Source organism: Lacerta agilis, chromosome 2 (genome assembly GCF_009819535.1).
Source record: "Lacerta agilis isolate rLacAgi1 chromosome 2, rLacAgi1.pri, whole genome shotgun sequence".
Lineage (NCBI taxonomy): Eukaryota > Metazoa > Chordata > Lepidosauria > Squamata > Lacertidae > Lacerta > Lacerta agilis.
In genome coordinates, this window is record NC_046313.1 from 101,533,837 (window position 1) to 101,551,244 (window position 17,408).

The 17,408-nt window shown below is 46.1% G+C and overlaps 1 protein-coding gene across 3 annotated transcripts in view; it reads left to right on the forward strand.

Annotated features, from left to right (window-relative positions):
• Positions 1-10,654, forward strand: part of IHO1 (interactor of HORMAD1 1) — a 48,130-nt gene extending 37,476 nt beyond the window's left edge. For all 3 annotated transcript variants that reach the window (XM_033141399.1, XM_033141398.1, XM_033141401.1), the window contains 2 exons: positions 7,077-7,183; positions 9,360-10,654. In XM_033141399.1, the coding sequence (XP_032997290.1) occupies positions 7,077-7,183; positions 9,360-10,346 (1,094 nt within the window). In that variant the 3' untranslated portion in view covers positions 10,347-10,654. The remainder of the gene's footprint in view (positions 1-7,076; positions 7,184-9,359) is intronic.
• The last annotated feature ends 6,754 nt before the right edge of the window (positions 10,655-17,408 follow it).

The window sequence follows — 17,408 nt, forward strand, 5'->3', positions numbered from 1 at the left end:
GATACTGGAACTCAAGAAAAGTTCATGGAACACAGGAAGAGTTCCTGAATAAAGTTCTGCATATGAGGGATACAGGAACATCTGTAGAGGAAAGAAGGTTAAGCAAGCAAATCATGGTGATTTGCTAGTGAGTGTGAGAAAGAGTGAAACTGGAACAAATCCAGGCAGCCAGGAACTAGAGGCCGCCCAGAGGCAAACAAAAGGTCTAGGCAGTAGGAGGATAAGGCAAACTGCCCAGAACTCAATTGGTGCTGTTTGTTGAGCACTCTTGAAAAGTTACTGCACTTGACAGTGGAAACTGGTGCAGTCAAATAGTGAATTGGATATTCTCAAGCTGGCTTTTTGGCTCTCCAAGGGCGCACACACCTGGCAGGCACCCAAACAGCCTTTTCTTCAAGGGCAACTGCAGCATACCCACGACCCCAAGTGATGAGTGGAACTGGTCCTCGCCATTCGATGTCAGGCAAGAGGCGATAAGAGACCAAAGGTCGAGGAAGCTGTTCTTCTTTCTTGAAGTGGAGATCCACTGGGGAATGAGGTTAGGGTTAGGGAGTCCACATTGAAGGGGACCCATTGGAACAATTCTCTCGTTGATTTTTCTCAGGTCTTGAAGTAAACGCCATTTTCCACTTTTCTTCTTGATGACGAAGATTGGAGTGTTCCAGGGGCTATTAGAGGGTTGTACACGATCCTGGTGTAGCAGCTCTTTGATTAGGGCCTCTGCTGCAGCGAGCTTTTCTGACGTCAGCGCCCATTGGTCGACCCATACAGGGGGTCCTTCCTTCCATGTGAGTGGAAGAGCATGTACTGGCACTGATGCAAAGGCCCACATCAAAAATGTGTATGGACAACAGTTTTTGCCTTTGACAATAGGTCTCTACCCCAAAGGGTGATAGGCACATCCATAACAAGTGGACGGAGCTGCACCATGGAGCCTGAGTCTGACTGGAAGGTAATCGGATGCACGCTCTGGCGGGCAGGTTCGAAACCTCCGACTCCGAAGACTTCCTGGGTGACAGTCGTTGCCCACTGGTCAGGCCAGTCCTTTCTGGCGATAACTGTGACATCTGCACCTGTATCAAGAAGACCCTTGATCTTTCGTCCACCCATTTCTAAGACGAGGTGAGGGCGTTCTTCTGTAATCTTAATTAGCGCCATAGCTGCCTGGGGAGGCAAAGAGTCTACAGGAGCTGTAGGCGTGGAAGTAAGCAAATAGAGTCTGGCAATTTCCAAACCTTTTGTTAGGACACATGGAACTGTTGAGAATCCTGGAATCAGCAACTGCGATGAATCTGTGATTCGAACTAGGCCTGCAGTCAATGTGACTGTGGCAGGGAGGCGATCCATCCTAGGCAGAATAAGGCAAATTGAGGTGTCTGGAAATGGACCACGAATGGATGTTGGCAATTGCTGAGCAAACCATGGATTTGAAAAGTAACAGTCCTCTGTTAAGAAGAGTGGTATACCTGGGACAGAAGATTCCTCTTGTTCCTCACTGGCAGTGTCTGAAGACATCTTTCTGGCTTCGGGTTTCTTGCACTGCTGAAGTTGGCAACTCTGAAGCTGCTTTGCGTTGAGTTGGCAAACTTGAGGTTCTCCTGTTGGCAAAAGTTGCTGATGCTGTTGAACCTGCTGGCATTCAGTCAGTCGTGCATCAAGCTGACAGGATGGAACTTCTTCTTTGACACAAGGCAGTCGAAGTTGTTGTTCCTGATAATTGTTTGATTGTGGTGGGCTGAGCTTAAAAGCTGGAGGTGACACAAAGGTGTGGACATTGCTAACCGGAGTGATGTTTAAGCTTCCACAAGATGGAGCTGGCTCACTCACTTGTATTCTTTGGCCACATGGAAAGTGATCATCAGCTGGGCTGTTACCTGGATATTGCTGTTTCATCAAGGGCAAATGTCCTTCAATGACAGATTGACCTTGAGTTGAAGGTGAGTAAAGCTCAGGTGCTGCAAGGTTGATCTCAGTAGGATGTTTTCTCAACGTTGAAGGCAATTCCGCGATCAGAGACTTGACTGCGATTGCTTGCTGTGAAGCGGGGGTGACATCAGTAGGAACTGAGAGGCGATTAGCAGGAGGTGAACTGAATGCTGTGTTCTCTGCTGGAACCCCTTGGATAGGTAAGGCAGATGATGAAACCTCTGGAACCTGAATGTCTGAAGAGGTCACATCTTTTCTCTGGACATCTGAAGAATAGACATCTCTCTGGGTCACTCTTTTTTCCTGAGGACCTGGGTAAGGAGTAGTGTTGTTCGCTTTTCTAGGATGATTGACCTTTATGATGTTCTTGAGCTTGCACCCTATTGTTTTACCGGGGCCGGGGCGCGGCCCGCAGAACCGTTTCCCTGAACTGGAGATGAGGTAGGTGATGTATTCTGTGGATTCAAACGACAATCATTCGCCCAATGAAATCCTTTTTGACAGATGGGACATCTCTCTGGTGGCTTGGCAGAAGGCCTTGGTGTTGCCGTGCATTGCGACCTGAAATGCCCATCGCCTCCACACCCATAGCACTTCTTGACTGGCGTAGAGCTGTCTTGACGTGGCATCTGTACCGCAGCTGCCAAGAGTTGTGCTTTGTAGGAGTGGGTACCAACATTCTGGCAGACGCGTAGCATCTCAGTCAATGTGGCATCTGGACGAGCTGCAACTGCTGTTAGGGCATTCTTGCAGTCATCATTGGCATTTTCAAAGGCGAGTTGTTTTGTCAGCATGTTTCTGGCATGACGATCTTCTATCTGGCGTTCCACTGCAACAATCAGGCGATCCACGAAATCCCCATAAGGCTCTCTTGGACCTTGCCTAACTGCAGCGAATCCTGATACTGAGCTGGCATCTGTGCGATTGGGTAATCTGCGCCAAGCTTTGACCACGATGTCTGCTATGGTGACGAGTGCAGCATCAGGTATGGCTAGCTGTTGATTGAGATTGGAGTAATGTCCTGATCCCGTCAGCATATCTTCTGTGGCGAGTGGTGTTGCACGTCTGGCTGCTACTTCTTTCCACTCTTGCAGACACAGAAGAGCATCTGTAGGCGACAGGAAGGTGCGAAGTATTAACTTCCAATCAGATGGCAGAAGCCTACTAGTAGACAATCCTTCAAGTAAGCTTCTAGTATAAGGAGCTTGAAGTCCATTTTCGCGTATGGCTTTTCGCAGTTCACGTAGTGTTTCAAAAGGGATGGCTTGATATCTTGCAGGTTGTCCTCCATTGGCACGAATCACTGGAAAGATATGCATTAGATCAGCACTAAAGTCTATTTGTCCCAAAGCTGCTTCTAAAGCTTGAGTTCTGCAGATGGGTTGCATTGCTGTTGGATCTGTAGGTGGCATCAGTGAGTTTAAATCTTCTTGATGCTTTCCAAATGATGAGCCACTAGATGGCGCTAAAGAGTCTTTGACATCAGGATGCCTTGAAGATGGCTGACTATGAAGACAAGATGGCTGACTTGAAGTTGGATGAAGACAAGATGGCTGACTTGAAGTTGGATGAAGACAAGATGGCTGACTTGAAGTTGGAGCATAAGGTTGTTGGCTCTGTACTGCAAGTTCTGGCATCTGGATCATCATTGTTTGGCTTTGCTCTTGCCTTGGAATCTGCATTAGCATTGGAGGTGCTGAAGGGTTAGCAAATTGATGTTGTGCTGCTTGCATTGAAGCTTGGATTGCTGTTGATTGGAAATCAGCTTGCTGAAAAACTGGAGCTGCTGGCTTGAGCGCGGCCTGCAGGGCAGCAGGGTTTGCTGGCAAAAAGGCTGCTTGCTGCTGCTGCTGCTGCTGGATCGCTGGCAAAAGCGCGGCTTGCGATGGAGGAAGCGGGACCGTTGCTTGGAGCGAGGTCCGCGGCTGCTGCTGACTTGAGATCGCTGGCTGGTAAAGGGCCTGCGATGACTGCTGAGCGACTGGCGGTGGGGCAGTCCGCGGCGGGGCTTGAAAGGCCGACGGCGTCTGCTGCACCGGCACAGGCGGCAATGAATCTGGCAATGACAAATTAGACAAGGGCGAGTGCGTGTACGACAACGGGGCCTGAACTGGCTGCTGCGAGGGGGCCGAAAATGGCACAACCGCAAGCGGCAGCACAGGGGCACTGTTAAGAGCAGTATTTCCTAAATTCACTGTTCCATTAAGCAAAACATTTCTTGGAGCAATTTGTTGGAAGCAATTTCTTACTTTGCTCCATACCAATTGTACAGGAATTCCGATTTTCGGGTTGGCCATAAATTCTAACCCGATCCTTTCCCATGAAGCTAGATCTTTCGTTCCCTCCTTAGGAACCCAAGGGCAAACTTCCCCAATAGTCTTAACTAAAAGCTCTACTTCTGATTCAGAGACAGGGTGACCATTTCTTTTCAAAAGGTACAATAAATCTTCACAAAATTTAACTTGAGCAGTTGAGAGTGAGGAGCCCATTTTAACACTTTTCCAAAACTTTTCCTCCCCCACCCGTAGGCTTCTACTAGGGGACACCGGTTCTACCCGTAGGCTTTAACCGAAAAACCTGGCACCCGTAGGCTTTAGCCAGAAAACCTCCGCCCCCACCCGTGGGCTTCTACTAGGGGCTACCGGCCCTACCCGTAGGCTTTGACCGAAAAACCTGGCACCCGTAGGCTTTAGCCAGAAAACCTTCCCTCCCACCCGTAGGCTTTTTCGGGAGACACCGGCCCTACCCGTAGGCTTTGACCGAAAACCCTGGCACCCGTAGGCTTTAGCCAGAACCCTTCCCACCCGTAGGCTTTAGGGAAGACCTTACCCTGCCCGTAGGCTTACACTAAAATTCCTAGCCGCTCTACCCGGGGACCCCTTGGGGCAAATTTTACTCTATTTTGGGCAAGCGGTGGATCCGCGCTACTGCAGCGAAATCCTGGATAAACCGGGCCGTTATACCTCACCTCTCAACGTCTGTTTCCGAGCCACTTCCGATATGTTGCCTTTAACCGGAGTCTTCGTGGAAGCGATTTTCGACTACGCTTCGCCTCAGAGAGGGGCACCACTTGTCGGGGTTTGGGTGCTGGAGCTCCTCGTGCGCAACTTGAAATAGTCATGCACGAGGTACCAGTTGCGGGGAAAGCGGCCAGCGTTCCGCGTGCTTTTGAGCACGGTCGCCGGCCAAGTCTCACAATCCGAAGGAAGCTGAGTAAGCCAATTGATGACTCCGAAGGTGTATGAGTTCCTAGTTGCCTTCTTAGTGAAAAGTTGCCTCGTGAAAATGTATATACCCTGACTCTGAATAGACGGACCAGTTAAATGAAAATAAAATTTTTACTTTAAACCTTTTACTCCCGTTATTTCCCCAAAGGAAGACAGACACCGGTTGTATCTTTAGTGGCTTCGGCAGAACCCGCATAGGCTCGTCCCCTAAGCTAAGTTCTCCTAAGCTTAAAGTCCCTGCGCGCCCGATCTTCCGCGAGGCTAGCTAAATAAAACTAAAACCGAAATATCTTCCGCAATTCTAGCCCTAGGCTAAACCTAAAAGAAAACCTAACTAAGGCTAAACCGAATGATCTTCCGCGATCTAACTCTAACTAAAAGAAAAACCCATCCAACCCATCCAGCCCACTCCTAATCCCTTAAACTAAACTTGACTTCAACTAAAACCCAACTAAAACAAAATGAGAGAATGCACGAACGAACGAACGTGCCTAAGCGGGGTGCCTCTGCCTTTTATTAGGGAACAAACGTGACATCATCATCAATGCCTTAGCCAATAAAATCACTGTTGCTGCCCTCCAAAAAGGCGGGAAGCAAGTTTAACGCTCATTAACAACTTTGAACATGACCGGAACTATAAAATAAAGGCGGATTAATCTCATAAGTGAACCACACTATTCATTCATGCTTTCACTTTCGCTTTTGCGCGCAGTTATACCAAAAGTAGATCTCGAAAACCTCATAAAATAACCAAATAAATATGAATCCATGGCGGATCCGTGAAACGTATTCCGACACTCCTCCTCCTCTTCTTCTTCTTCTTCTTCTTCTTCTTCTTCTTCTTCTTCTTCTTCCTATACGTAGAGTACATAGCACTGTATAATTAGTCAATACTAAAAATTATCAGGAAATTAACTACTGTACAACGTTTTGCACTTTTTTGCACTTTTTCCCTGCATGAGAAAAAACGCAGAATACACAGAACCCAAAATATGTATACTGAGGCCTGTTAACTACAATTGAAATTATTGCAGGTAGCTGTTACCGATTTGAAGTTCTTGGCAGAGGTGCTTCATGGGATTTCAGTTATAGCTTGAACTTGCATCTGCTGATGCATGCTCTATGTGTTATGTACCAAAAACCAAGCAAATCATAACCTTGATATTATTAATTAATTAATTAAATTTGTACACCGCCCTTCATCTGTGGATCCCATAACCCCCCTCCCCCTTCCCTGACTTCTCATGTAGCTAATTCCTTTGTGGGTATATCATTGGCACTGTACACTTACTTTCTGCTTGCAGCAAACAGGGCTGTGGATTTTGTGGGAGGGGTGGAATGTGGTATGTGGTGGAACAGGTGGGCCTCAAAAGTTCTTTCCAGCTCTGTTATTCATAGTGTGGGGTTGTTGTTTTAATTAACAAGCATGCGCTATACAAACTATACAAAAGTTTTGGGTTTTAAGTGCCACTTTTTTTAAAAAAAAAAAAAAGCAAGTGGCATTTCCAAGAACCTTCCACACATGCCTCATCTTAGTCATTGGTAGAACTGTGGCATGATGACGTGTATTGGGTTGGGATGTGTCGTGAAACTACCTTGGATTACTTGGAAAACAGGCGTATGTGGAGGAGATTGGGCTAGGCATCTGTATGTATAAAAGAAGAATTAAGTGGGCTTTATAACAGAGGGCTAAAATGAGTCCTCCTTCGTTGCACATGGCCACTCGGAAGCAGCATTGTGTCAGTTTTAAATAACACTGGGGGGGGGGGTTCTCTAGTTCTCTTTGTGAAATGTTGCGCCCACTTCATAACCCACAGTATACAATTTCATTCCAACCTCACTGAGAAACACTGAGTGGCATTTTATCTTTGACAGACTAAATGTGACAGGATAAATGTGGTTTGTATTGATTTCTGTGTCTAGTGCAAGAAACGTCTCAATCCCATTATGAATTGGTACTGAATGCTCTGAGGGACAAAAATGAAATGGAACAAGCATTATTGGGAATGGAGAAGAAAAGGCTGGAAAACGTAAGTGTGGAGATTGTTCTACTTTATTTAGCTGACCTCTGCCCCCACTTCTCCTTTTCACTCTTCAGAAAATGCAGACTAATTATTGGATGGTGCCTTCAGAGACACATCTGTACATTTCCTGTAACAAAATAATAACCAGCTTTTTAGCTGTAGTGCATTGTTGTCAGGGACTGTAGTTTGCCACAAACAACACTCCAAAATTCCAAAAAAAAAACCACTCAGGTTCACAACCAGCAGAATAAATCTGTCCCTCCACCATTATTATTATTTTTTCAAAGTATCACTTATGTATAGACTCCTCTTTCAGGCAGTGGGGACTTTTCACAGGGGAACTGCATATCCTTGCAACATTTTTCTGGTGAAAATAGCTATGTCCTGTTTCGTACCCTCCAACATTTATCCTATGAAAATAGGGGAAAGCGGGACATTCTGGGATTAAATCAGAAACTGGGACAGCTTCTATAAATCCAGCACTGTCCCTGGAAAATAGGGAGGGTCTGGAATTGACATATTTTTCTTGGGATTGAGTGGATTTAACAAAAACAATGATATTCAGTTTTATTAAGAAACTAAAAACTCATCACCTTCATTATCATTTCCCCCTTAATAATAAAGATGCAAATTCCCTTCTAAGCACACGTTCATAGCTGTCAACCTTCCTTTTTCTTGCAGTGGGAAACGGCGTCTGAATAAGGGAATTTCCCACACATAAAAAAGGAAAGTTGACAGCTATGCACATTTGCTGAGAAAACATAAGCTACCAGAGCAGTCCACTCACATCTATGTTAGGGCTCCTCAAGATGACCTATTTATTAAGTATTCATCCTGATTTGCTTGCACAAAGCTTACATGGAAGTTAGATTAAATTGGGTCTTTATTGCACATTTGTTCTGATTTGTTTGCGAGGAGGCTGTATGACAATAGGCGTGTGTCCTGGTTTGCTTGTGGAGTGGAACATCCTTCTATTAATCATGCGTTTTTCCATACTTTACCATGCTTTTCCCTGTCACTTTCCCAACTGCTAAAAGTCTTTTAAGAAGTGGACTTGTGCAACAGGGTGCTTTAATCTACTTTACTTGTGCAAATACTGAAACCCTGGAGGTACCTTTAGCTGGTTGTAGTGTACTCATGGCCAAAAAGAATTAGCTGCCTTTGGTAAGATTGCCCCCGTGTAATTCTTAACTATTGCAGGTGAGTGGGTGCTTTCAAGCCTATGAGAAGAATTGCTCCGTATGGAAAAGAGGCATCAGCCACATTCAGAGAAGTGCTGCTAAATTATTGCGATCACCCTCTTGCCTTTGATTTGCAGAATAAATTATCTTGCCCTGGAATGCCAATGCAACACCTCTGAAGTCAGCCTAACAAGGGATACGGGTTAATAAGGGTCTCAAGGATGGAATTAATCAGCCATGGTTGCAAAGAGCTGCCTCTGTTTAAGATGTCAGTTTTCAAAACTACTATGCAGGAATCAAATATATTAAAAATGTAGCTTTGAGAATCTGGAACTCCTATGAAAATAAGGAAACTACTTCAGTCAAAAAGAGAAGTTAGGAATGTTGTAAAATTAATGAAATTAGGTGAGTAATTTGGGAATACTGTTTCACGAATGATCAGAGAGAAAAGCAATGACAGGAATAGAATGAATCTAAAACAAACCAATGAAGAATAGGGATGCTGCAAAAAAAGGGGGGAAGAGAATGATTTTGACTAATATCCACCTCCTTCTAATAATTGAAATTTCTACCCCAATAGGTAAAATATGCATGTGAAATGTCATTCAGGTCAATAAATTATCAGTTCAGTAAATTATTCAGCTCAGTAAATTATCAGCACTTGTCCACATTCATGAAAGTGAGAGATATCATGATGGCTACGTTCTGCCTCCATACTTGGAAGTAGTAATGCTTTTGAATACCAGTTGCTGGAAACCACAGGAGAGGAAAGTTTTCTTGTTCTTGGGTCTTGCTTGTGGGCTTTCCCCAGGGATCTGGTGGGCCACTGTGAGAACAGGCTGCTGGACTAATTAGAACATTGGTTGATCCATGCTCCCTTCACTGTTTTTTTTTGTTTTGTTTTGTTTTGTTTTGGGGTTTTTTAGAATTGAAAGCATTTCTGTTCTAGATTGTGAGTTCATACCGTCTAATGATTCTACTCCCCTCATCACTTTCCACAGAAAGATACAGAGATCTCAGATCTGAAATCCAGCTTGCAATCGCTGACGGAGAGTTTGGAGCAGCTCACAGCTCAGCAGAAAGAGCAACACTTGAAGCTCTGTGAGCATTTAGAACACCTGCAGCTCCCTAGTCTTCTGGCTGATTTGCAAACATTCATTTCTGCACCCAGAGTACCAATTCATATAAAGGACAGTGTTTCCCAGACTTCCCCAGACATGATGTCCAGACAAGTACCTAACAATTCCCACTCAAGTGATGCTCCTCCAGACAGACAGGTCATTTCTACTGTCACAGCATCACAGGGCAAAGAAAACGCTGACATTCAGCAGAGCAGCCGTTTTGGGGCTGACCATCCTCATTGCACCTGCTGCTTCAGAGCAGCCGCCACTGCAGGCAGCCACGAGGAATGCTTGTTATATACTCAAGGACCAAGTGTATCCACACCACTGAGGAAAGTGATCAAGAAAGGCAGTCGGGCAAAGGGACTTAACACTCCAAGGCAGCCTCAGCTGAACTGGACTCACATCGACAGTGCAGACAGCCACAAAAATGAGAAGCTGGCCAAAGAGAGCGTGATACAAAGTAAAGGTGGAGGAAGCAGGATGAAAAGAGAACCCCAAAAATATAGCGAGAGGAAAATACTTTATTCCTCGAGGAAAGGAGGAAATCGTTCAAAGGTTACCACTAATGCCAGACAAGGGTGTTCTAAGTCCATCAAGTCTCCACACCTTGCGCTCCAGTTCCATGAAAATTCACAGACTATACCAAATATGCAAGTAACGTCTGGAGTTAAAAAGAAAGTGGATCTTTCTCATTCAAAAAACAATAGTTTCTGGGCAGGCTCCTCTCCGGAAAGCTCTTTTTCCGAAAAGCAAGTGAGGTGGCTCAATCTCTCTGATGATTACTCATCTGCTTGTGGTAAACCAGCCCAGCAGAAGACTAGAACATATTGTCCGTTATTTTTTGACAGTGATTTTTCTGATTAAGAGTGTTCTCTAAAAGATGCTTCTTGTATGTAATCAACTTAGTAATATGTTGTTATGAAAACCTTTTTGTGCATCACAAGCAGTAATATGCTCCTTTCTGCAAGACTCCCAAAATGCATCACTATAACCTTGAGCAAAATTAACTATACCTGGCTTCCTTTTAAAAAAAATGTCTTGTGCCTATTAAGATGTTCCTTAACCAGATAGAAAATCTGGGGTAAGTCTCAGACTTCCTCATCCCTTCACAATCTGATCTTAGGCTGTACCATAGTCTAATAAAAGCAGGAACTCCTTTGAACCTGCCTCCCCCCCCCAAAAAAAAATCCATCCCCAGAAAGAATAACTGATCTCTGCAGTCGCATTTGGGAGATATACTATGTTCAAACAAAATACAACATAGATCAGCCTTTTCTTCCCATGTCAAGGAGATGGAAGGAGATTGTACATGTGCCCGAGACACTTAAAGGGTTGAAACATCTCAACAGGCCCTTTGATATCCTTCTTCTCCCCCAAAAGTGTGTCATCTAAAAAACAGAACAAAAACCTGCTATGTGTGTTGTGTCCAATAAAGCAGTTATTGTTTACTTCGGGCCAGCCTGGTACAGTGGGTTTGGGCAGGGGAACAGAGTTAAAAGATGTTTGAAAGGTGTTAGTTAGAAAGGTGCATAATAAAAATCCAATAGATCGTTATTGGTGTGGTACCAATAAAGTTGGAAACATTCTTGTAATTGGCCCTGCGGCCGTAACACACATCCCACAGGCTTGTGGGAAAAGCAGCACCATGTGGCTTGTTGGTGTATGTGTGATAAAGAGTCCTTTATGGAGTGGTATTTGCTGGAGAAAGCATGCATGAGTGTGTTGAGATGGAGAACACTTTCTTTTCCATAATTGCTTTCCCCCTCCTGGTATGATTCCAGCAGCTTCTCGCTCCCTGCAAATTGAGGCACGTTTTGAACTTGGGTATTACACCAGTCTAGTGCTCTTCAGTGAGGAAAAGCATCTTTCTTGATGGAACCCAGAAAAAGGAAAGACCGAACAGGCAGGCAATTTCAAAAAGGGAAATACTATGTAAAAGTAAAAAAAAAAAAAAAAATGTTTCCCAAAACATTCATTCACATTACTTTGCAGGGTTGCTAGTTGCAAGCCAATCCTGCACAAAATCTTTTACTGAGATCAGAGGCAAAAGCATTTCGTGGTCACCTAGATGGGACAGATCCGCCCCTCTCCACAGGGGCAAAAGCCTTTTTTTCAAAGCGGATGCTAGAAAAGGAGTTTGGGCTTGAAGCACTGGCTCGATTTGGGCTCGGTGTTGTATGCTAATTTAGGATGAGCCAATGCTAACGAATCCCCCCCACCAGCTGTGCAGAAGTAATTTCCTTTGAAGCTAAAATCAATCAATATGCAGATAGTGAAGAAACAGACACCCCCAAAAATCTATACAAGAATAAATACTTCAAAGAAACAGACAATCCATCAAGGTAAGCTGAGCTTAATTGTTTAGTTAATTTTACACAAGCAGCTCTGAAAAGTCCCCAAACCACCGGTAGATATCTCAGACAAAAAGGGATGTGTTGGTAATGAATTGAAACCCATATTTTCAAGGGTACAAGAGTCCCATTTATGTGATGCTTCAGCCTGCGATGAAGGGAGCCTGGGGATCAGTTTGGGATTTTCAGATATCAAGCATATCAAAATTATATCCAGGAATGCCCTTTTCATCACAAAAGGATAGCCCTAGATAGTACGGCCTGTAGAGAAGCAATTGTGACTGCACAAAAGCAAGGGGAGCATAAGGAAATGCAGTGGAGGCTGGTCTACTAGCACTGGGACGCAGCCCTCCCAAGGAGAATGTCAAGCGATCGAAAGCAAAATTCCCAAGAAATCTCAAAGCTGCATATTTTTTCCCCGCCTCACACACATTCTATACTCCTATACTCACTATACTATACTCACACAGTGGGTGGTGCTGTGGTCTAAACCACAGAGCCTAGGGCTTGCCGATCAGAAGGTCAGCAGTTTGAATCCCCGTGACGGGGTGAGCTCCCGTTGCCCGGTCCCTGCTCCTGCCAACCTAGCAGTTCAAAAGCGTGTCAAAGTCCAAGTAGATAAATAGGTACCACTCTGGCGGGAAGGTAAACGGCTTTTACATGCAGTGCTCTGGTTTGCCAGAAGCAGCTTAGTCATGCTGGCCACATGACCTGGAAGCTGTACGCCGGCTCCCTCGGCCAATAAAGCAAGATGAGCGCCGCAACCCCAGAGTTGTCCGCGACTGGACCTAATGGTCAGGGGTCCCTTTACCTTTATTATTATTATTAACTTGCAGGAACTTTTTTCAATGAAAAAGAATTACAAAAACGATACCCGAACTGGTACAGAATTGGGCCACCTCTTTCTGCGGCATGTCGTGACAAGGCCTGCGATCTTAAATCCCCAACGTTGGGCAGGCGATGCTCTTATGCGGCGATTTCCTGCGTGACGTAGAATAGTTGCCAGGCCTGGCAGAAGTGCCTGCGTGAGACAGGATTCATGCATGCTGCTGCTGCTCCAACTGCTGCTTAACTTAATTTATCTCAATCCCCTGGAAGACGAAGCTGCGAGAAAATTATCGCTACGCGTCCTGCCTCTGATTTTCATAGGAGCAGGATCCCATCATTTTCTTTCCTTTCTGTAATTCTGCGATGTTCGTGCCTCGTTGGGCAAACATGACAAGCTGACATTTTCCATCAGTGCGTCAACGTTCCCCCAGGGAAGCCAAACAGCTCCTTGGAAAGTGACAGCAGCACAAATGACTAAGGAAGTCTGCAGGGTCCTGAGAGCGATGGGTAATGCTGGTGCGATAACCGTCGTGTGTGTCTCTCTACTCGCACACACACACACCCCGCCAGCCCGCCTTCCCTTATGCCATCATTACTCAAACAGAAGAACTTGAGAAGGGAGCTTGTGTCATTACCCTGGTGTCCAGAGCCCACAACAGCAGGGAAATAAGGGCCAGGATGCTAAAACAGAAAGGGATGGGCATGTGCTAGCTCCAGAAGCATTGTCCTGTCCCCCTGCCTGAAGATGCAGCACTGCCAATCCTCTGACACAGAAGACTCCACTGCAGAAGACATGAGGCTCCATCGCAGTAGGAGATTAAAGGTAAAGGTACCCCTGACCGTTTAGACCACAGCGCCACCTGCGTCCCTGGTAGTAGGACATACTGTATTTTTCGCTCCATAGGGTGCACCGGACCATAGGGCGCACCTCGTTTTTAGGGGAGGAAACAAGAATTTTTTTTCTGGTTTTCCTCCTCTAAAAGCCCTGCTTTTTTAAGTATCAGCTAAAAGTTTTGCAGCCTTTTTGCAAAGGAAAAAGCCCTATTTTTTGAGGATCAACTAAAAGTTTTGCAGCTCTTTTTGCAAAGGGAAAAGCCCTGTTTTTTTGAGGATCAGGTAAAGGTTTTGCAGCTTTTTTGCAAAGGGAAAAGCCCTATTTTCTTTGAGGATCAGCTAAAAGTTTTGCAGCTTTTTTTGCAAAGGGGAAAAAAGCAAAGCTCCTTTTGCAAAGGGGGGAAAGCAAAGAGGGAAAGCCCCGTTTTTATAAGGTTCAACTCACATTTCTGCAGCTTCTAAAGGAAAGGGAGCCTTTTCTACAGTTTTCAGACAGATAATCCAATCAGTCAATCGCATGTTGCTGGGGAAACAATCAACCTCCCACTGCAGCACATTCAACAATGGAGGCCTGGGCAAGAGGGCGGGGCTGAAAGGGAGCCAGGGACTCTTATCTCTCTCCCGATCTCTTGCTGATCAGCTGCTGAGCAGGGTCCTTTCAACACCCCCTTTTCTCTTTGTAAAATAAAAAGCATGATCCTCTTTTGGCCCCTGGGCAATTCAGCTCCAGGGTCCACCATTCGCTCCATAAGACGCACAGATAATTCCCCTTACTTTTTAGGAGGGAAAAAGTGCGTCTTACGGAGCAAAAAATACAGTAACTGGAGAACTTCAAGCAGAACAGCATCTAGCAGCGCAGGTGCTGCTAAAAGCTAGGCTGCACCTATCTAAGGGCTCCGTTTCAGCTTGTTTCTTGCTAGAGTAACCTCTGAGTTCTGTGTGTCCCCCCCCCCCCCAGAGTTCCTTCCCCGCACCCCATCTTGCCTTGATTTGCACCAAGGTTGGGACTCGCCATGCTGCATGGCAGGGCCCCACACCTGGATCAGACCACAGGTCTTGTTTAGCAACCACGTTGGGCAAAAGATTCCTGCATTGCAGGGGGTAGGTCTAGACCAGGCATCCCCAAACTCGGCCCTCCAGCTTTTCCGGGATTACAATTCCCATCATCCCTGACCACTGGTCCTGTTAGCTAGGGGTGATGGGAGTTGTAGTCCCAAAACAGCTGGAAGGCTGAGCTTGGGGATGCCTGGTCTAGATGACCGTCATGGTCCCTCCCAACTCTACAGCTTCTAAGGTCTTCCATCCCTCAGTGGCCCATCAGGGTTGCTTTCAGATGGGTGCAATCTTCAGGTGAGATTCAATCACACCCAGCAAATTCAGATTATGCCCTACTGACCCATCTAATTCAGCATCCTGTACCCACAGTGGCCGACCAGCTGCCTGTGGGAAACTTGCAAGCAGGATTCGAACACAAGAGCACTCTCCTCTCATATGCTTTCCAACAACTAATATCTGGATGCATTGCTGCCTCCAATTGTGGAGGCAGAGCACAGCCATCATGGCATAAACAGGTTGTGAAATTATAGATTGAGCGGTCTTTTGAAACAGACCCGCTTCCCCAAAATATTGGACTTGTTGAGATAAGGAAGGGGGGTAGGGAAATCCCACTGGAAAACATGGGATAAAGCTGGCTTGATGCCATGCCATCTAACCTTCCTGTAAGCAAAGGAAGATAAATGCCCTGGGCCCCTGCTGCATGCTCATTGGCCAGAAAAGTCCTGCCTGCCAGCCAAAATGGGACAGGGATTCCCTTTACCACCACAACTACTTCCTTCTCCTATTACAGATATCTTCCCTTTTCTGTGCCCACAAAAAGAAAAAAAGTCTTCTTGCACCATCCAAATGGAAGTTCCTATTCCCTGCAACGCCAAAGAGTGCTGGTCGCCACCTCCTCAGATTTATCAACTTGGACAACTGCCCAGTTTGTCCTCCTGTAAATACATCTCTGGAAATCAATGACAGTTTTCTTGCCACTGATCGAAGCAGATGGTGGCTGTTGGGAATGACGCTCTCTCGGAGGCAGCGAACTCCAAGACCCCTGAGCGTCTCCCAGGAGGCCCTCCCTGGCTGGCATGCCCCTTCAGTCCAGAGTGCCTATATCTGCGACCCTTCTCTTATGAGAAGAACACACAAGTCTTCTAGCATCACGCAGCAAGAAGAAGGAAACATCCGTAGATCTAAACTACGTTTATTTACCGGTACATTCTATATACAGAGAGTCCATCATGACGTCTGTGTTCTCCAAGCTCTGGCAGAACAAGAAGCAAACTGCGACACAGCAGAAGTGAAACTACATCACATTACAATAACACACTCAGGAGGAAGAGATAAGACAGTCTTCCGTTCCCACACTCTCACTCAGACACTCGTGTGATTTATACTAATCACAGTAGCCAAGCTGATGCAGCAGAGGCTACACAAAATCCTAACAGTGGCAACTGGAGATCCCTCTTGGCGTTCCTTTCCTCTTCTACCCACACTAGTGGGGGAGAAATCGGGGCTTGGCTACCCCTATTTCTGGAATAAAGCAGCTACCTATCTAATTAGCCCTTGAAATTTAAAACGACTATCTCTGTTACCATAGGAACACAGGAAACTGCCTTTTCCATTTCAGACTCTTTGTCCATCTACCCCAGTGTTGTCAACTGGCAGCCTCTTTCAGGATCTTGGGCCTTTTCCCACCACTGTTTAATAGATCCTTTATTTGGAGACACCAAGGTTTGACCATGGAACCAGAGGCGGAGCTAGCTGCTCTGGCACCTGGAGAAGCACACATGCTGTGCACCCAGGGGCAGGGCTAGCTGCCCACTGGGACGTGGCGAGTGGCCCCGGGGTGGCGGGGAGGCAATGTCACCCCGCGGATGACACCTGGGGCGGGCCACACCCACCGCACCCCCTTCCCTCCGCCAGTGCTTGGAACCTTCTGCAGGTAAAGTATGGTTGCCTCTGCCACTGAGCCCTGGTCCCCCCCTCTCCTCTCCTGGAGACTCACCAATGGTAGTGGCGCTTAACCCTTTCCTTGCCAGCAACTTCCGCAGCACCCCAGGTCACTTCCCCCCCCCCAGACCCACCCTGTGAAGTTTGCCTGCCAATGTGACAGCATAGCTTGGACTTGCCAAGGTGCACAGGAACATACCCTCCAATATTTCTCCAATGAAAACAGGGACGCCCCATTCCATGTTTAATGATTTGGCATGATCTGATATGTGCTGTGAGCCACCCAGAGTGGCTGGGGAAAACCAGCTAGATGGGCAGGGCACTGTATAAATATTATTAGTATTAGAATAAGTATTAGTATTAGTATACCCCACACATCTTACTGAGTTGCCCCAGCCACTCGGGGCAGCTTCCAACCCATATAAAAACAAAACAAAACCAAAAAAAAAGGGGGGTCGGATGACTCCATACCCTCCAACATTTCTGCAATGAAAACAGGGACACCTAAGTGGGACACTCCGGGATCAAATCAGAAACCGGAACAGCTTCTCTAAACCAGGGATGTCCCTGGAAAATAGGGACAATTGGAGGGTCTGCAGGAAGTGGCCAGAAAGCAGTATCTGCTGTCAAAGTGCAACATTTGCAGAATCTTCGCTACCTCTGCAGCTGTGCCATGCTGCCACCTAGAGGATCTCACAGGTATCTGCTCAACTAAGATTCAACTAGACTAGAGAGAGTGTGATTTCAGGTAAGTAAACTAGAATTAACACCCCCATTTAATGATAGTCCTGCTGGAACAGACCACTAAGACTAGCACTGTCTACAACCCTTAGTTGCCATGTGGAATTTAAAATGGCTGTCTCAAAATGGCGGGGGTCCTCAGAATCGACCCTCAGGCCTTCAGCCGAGCTCCATC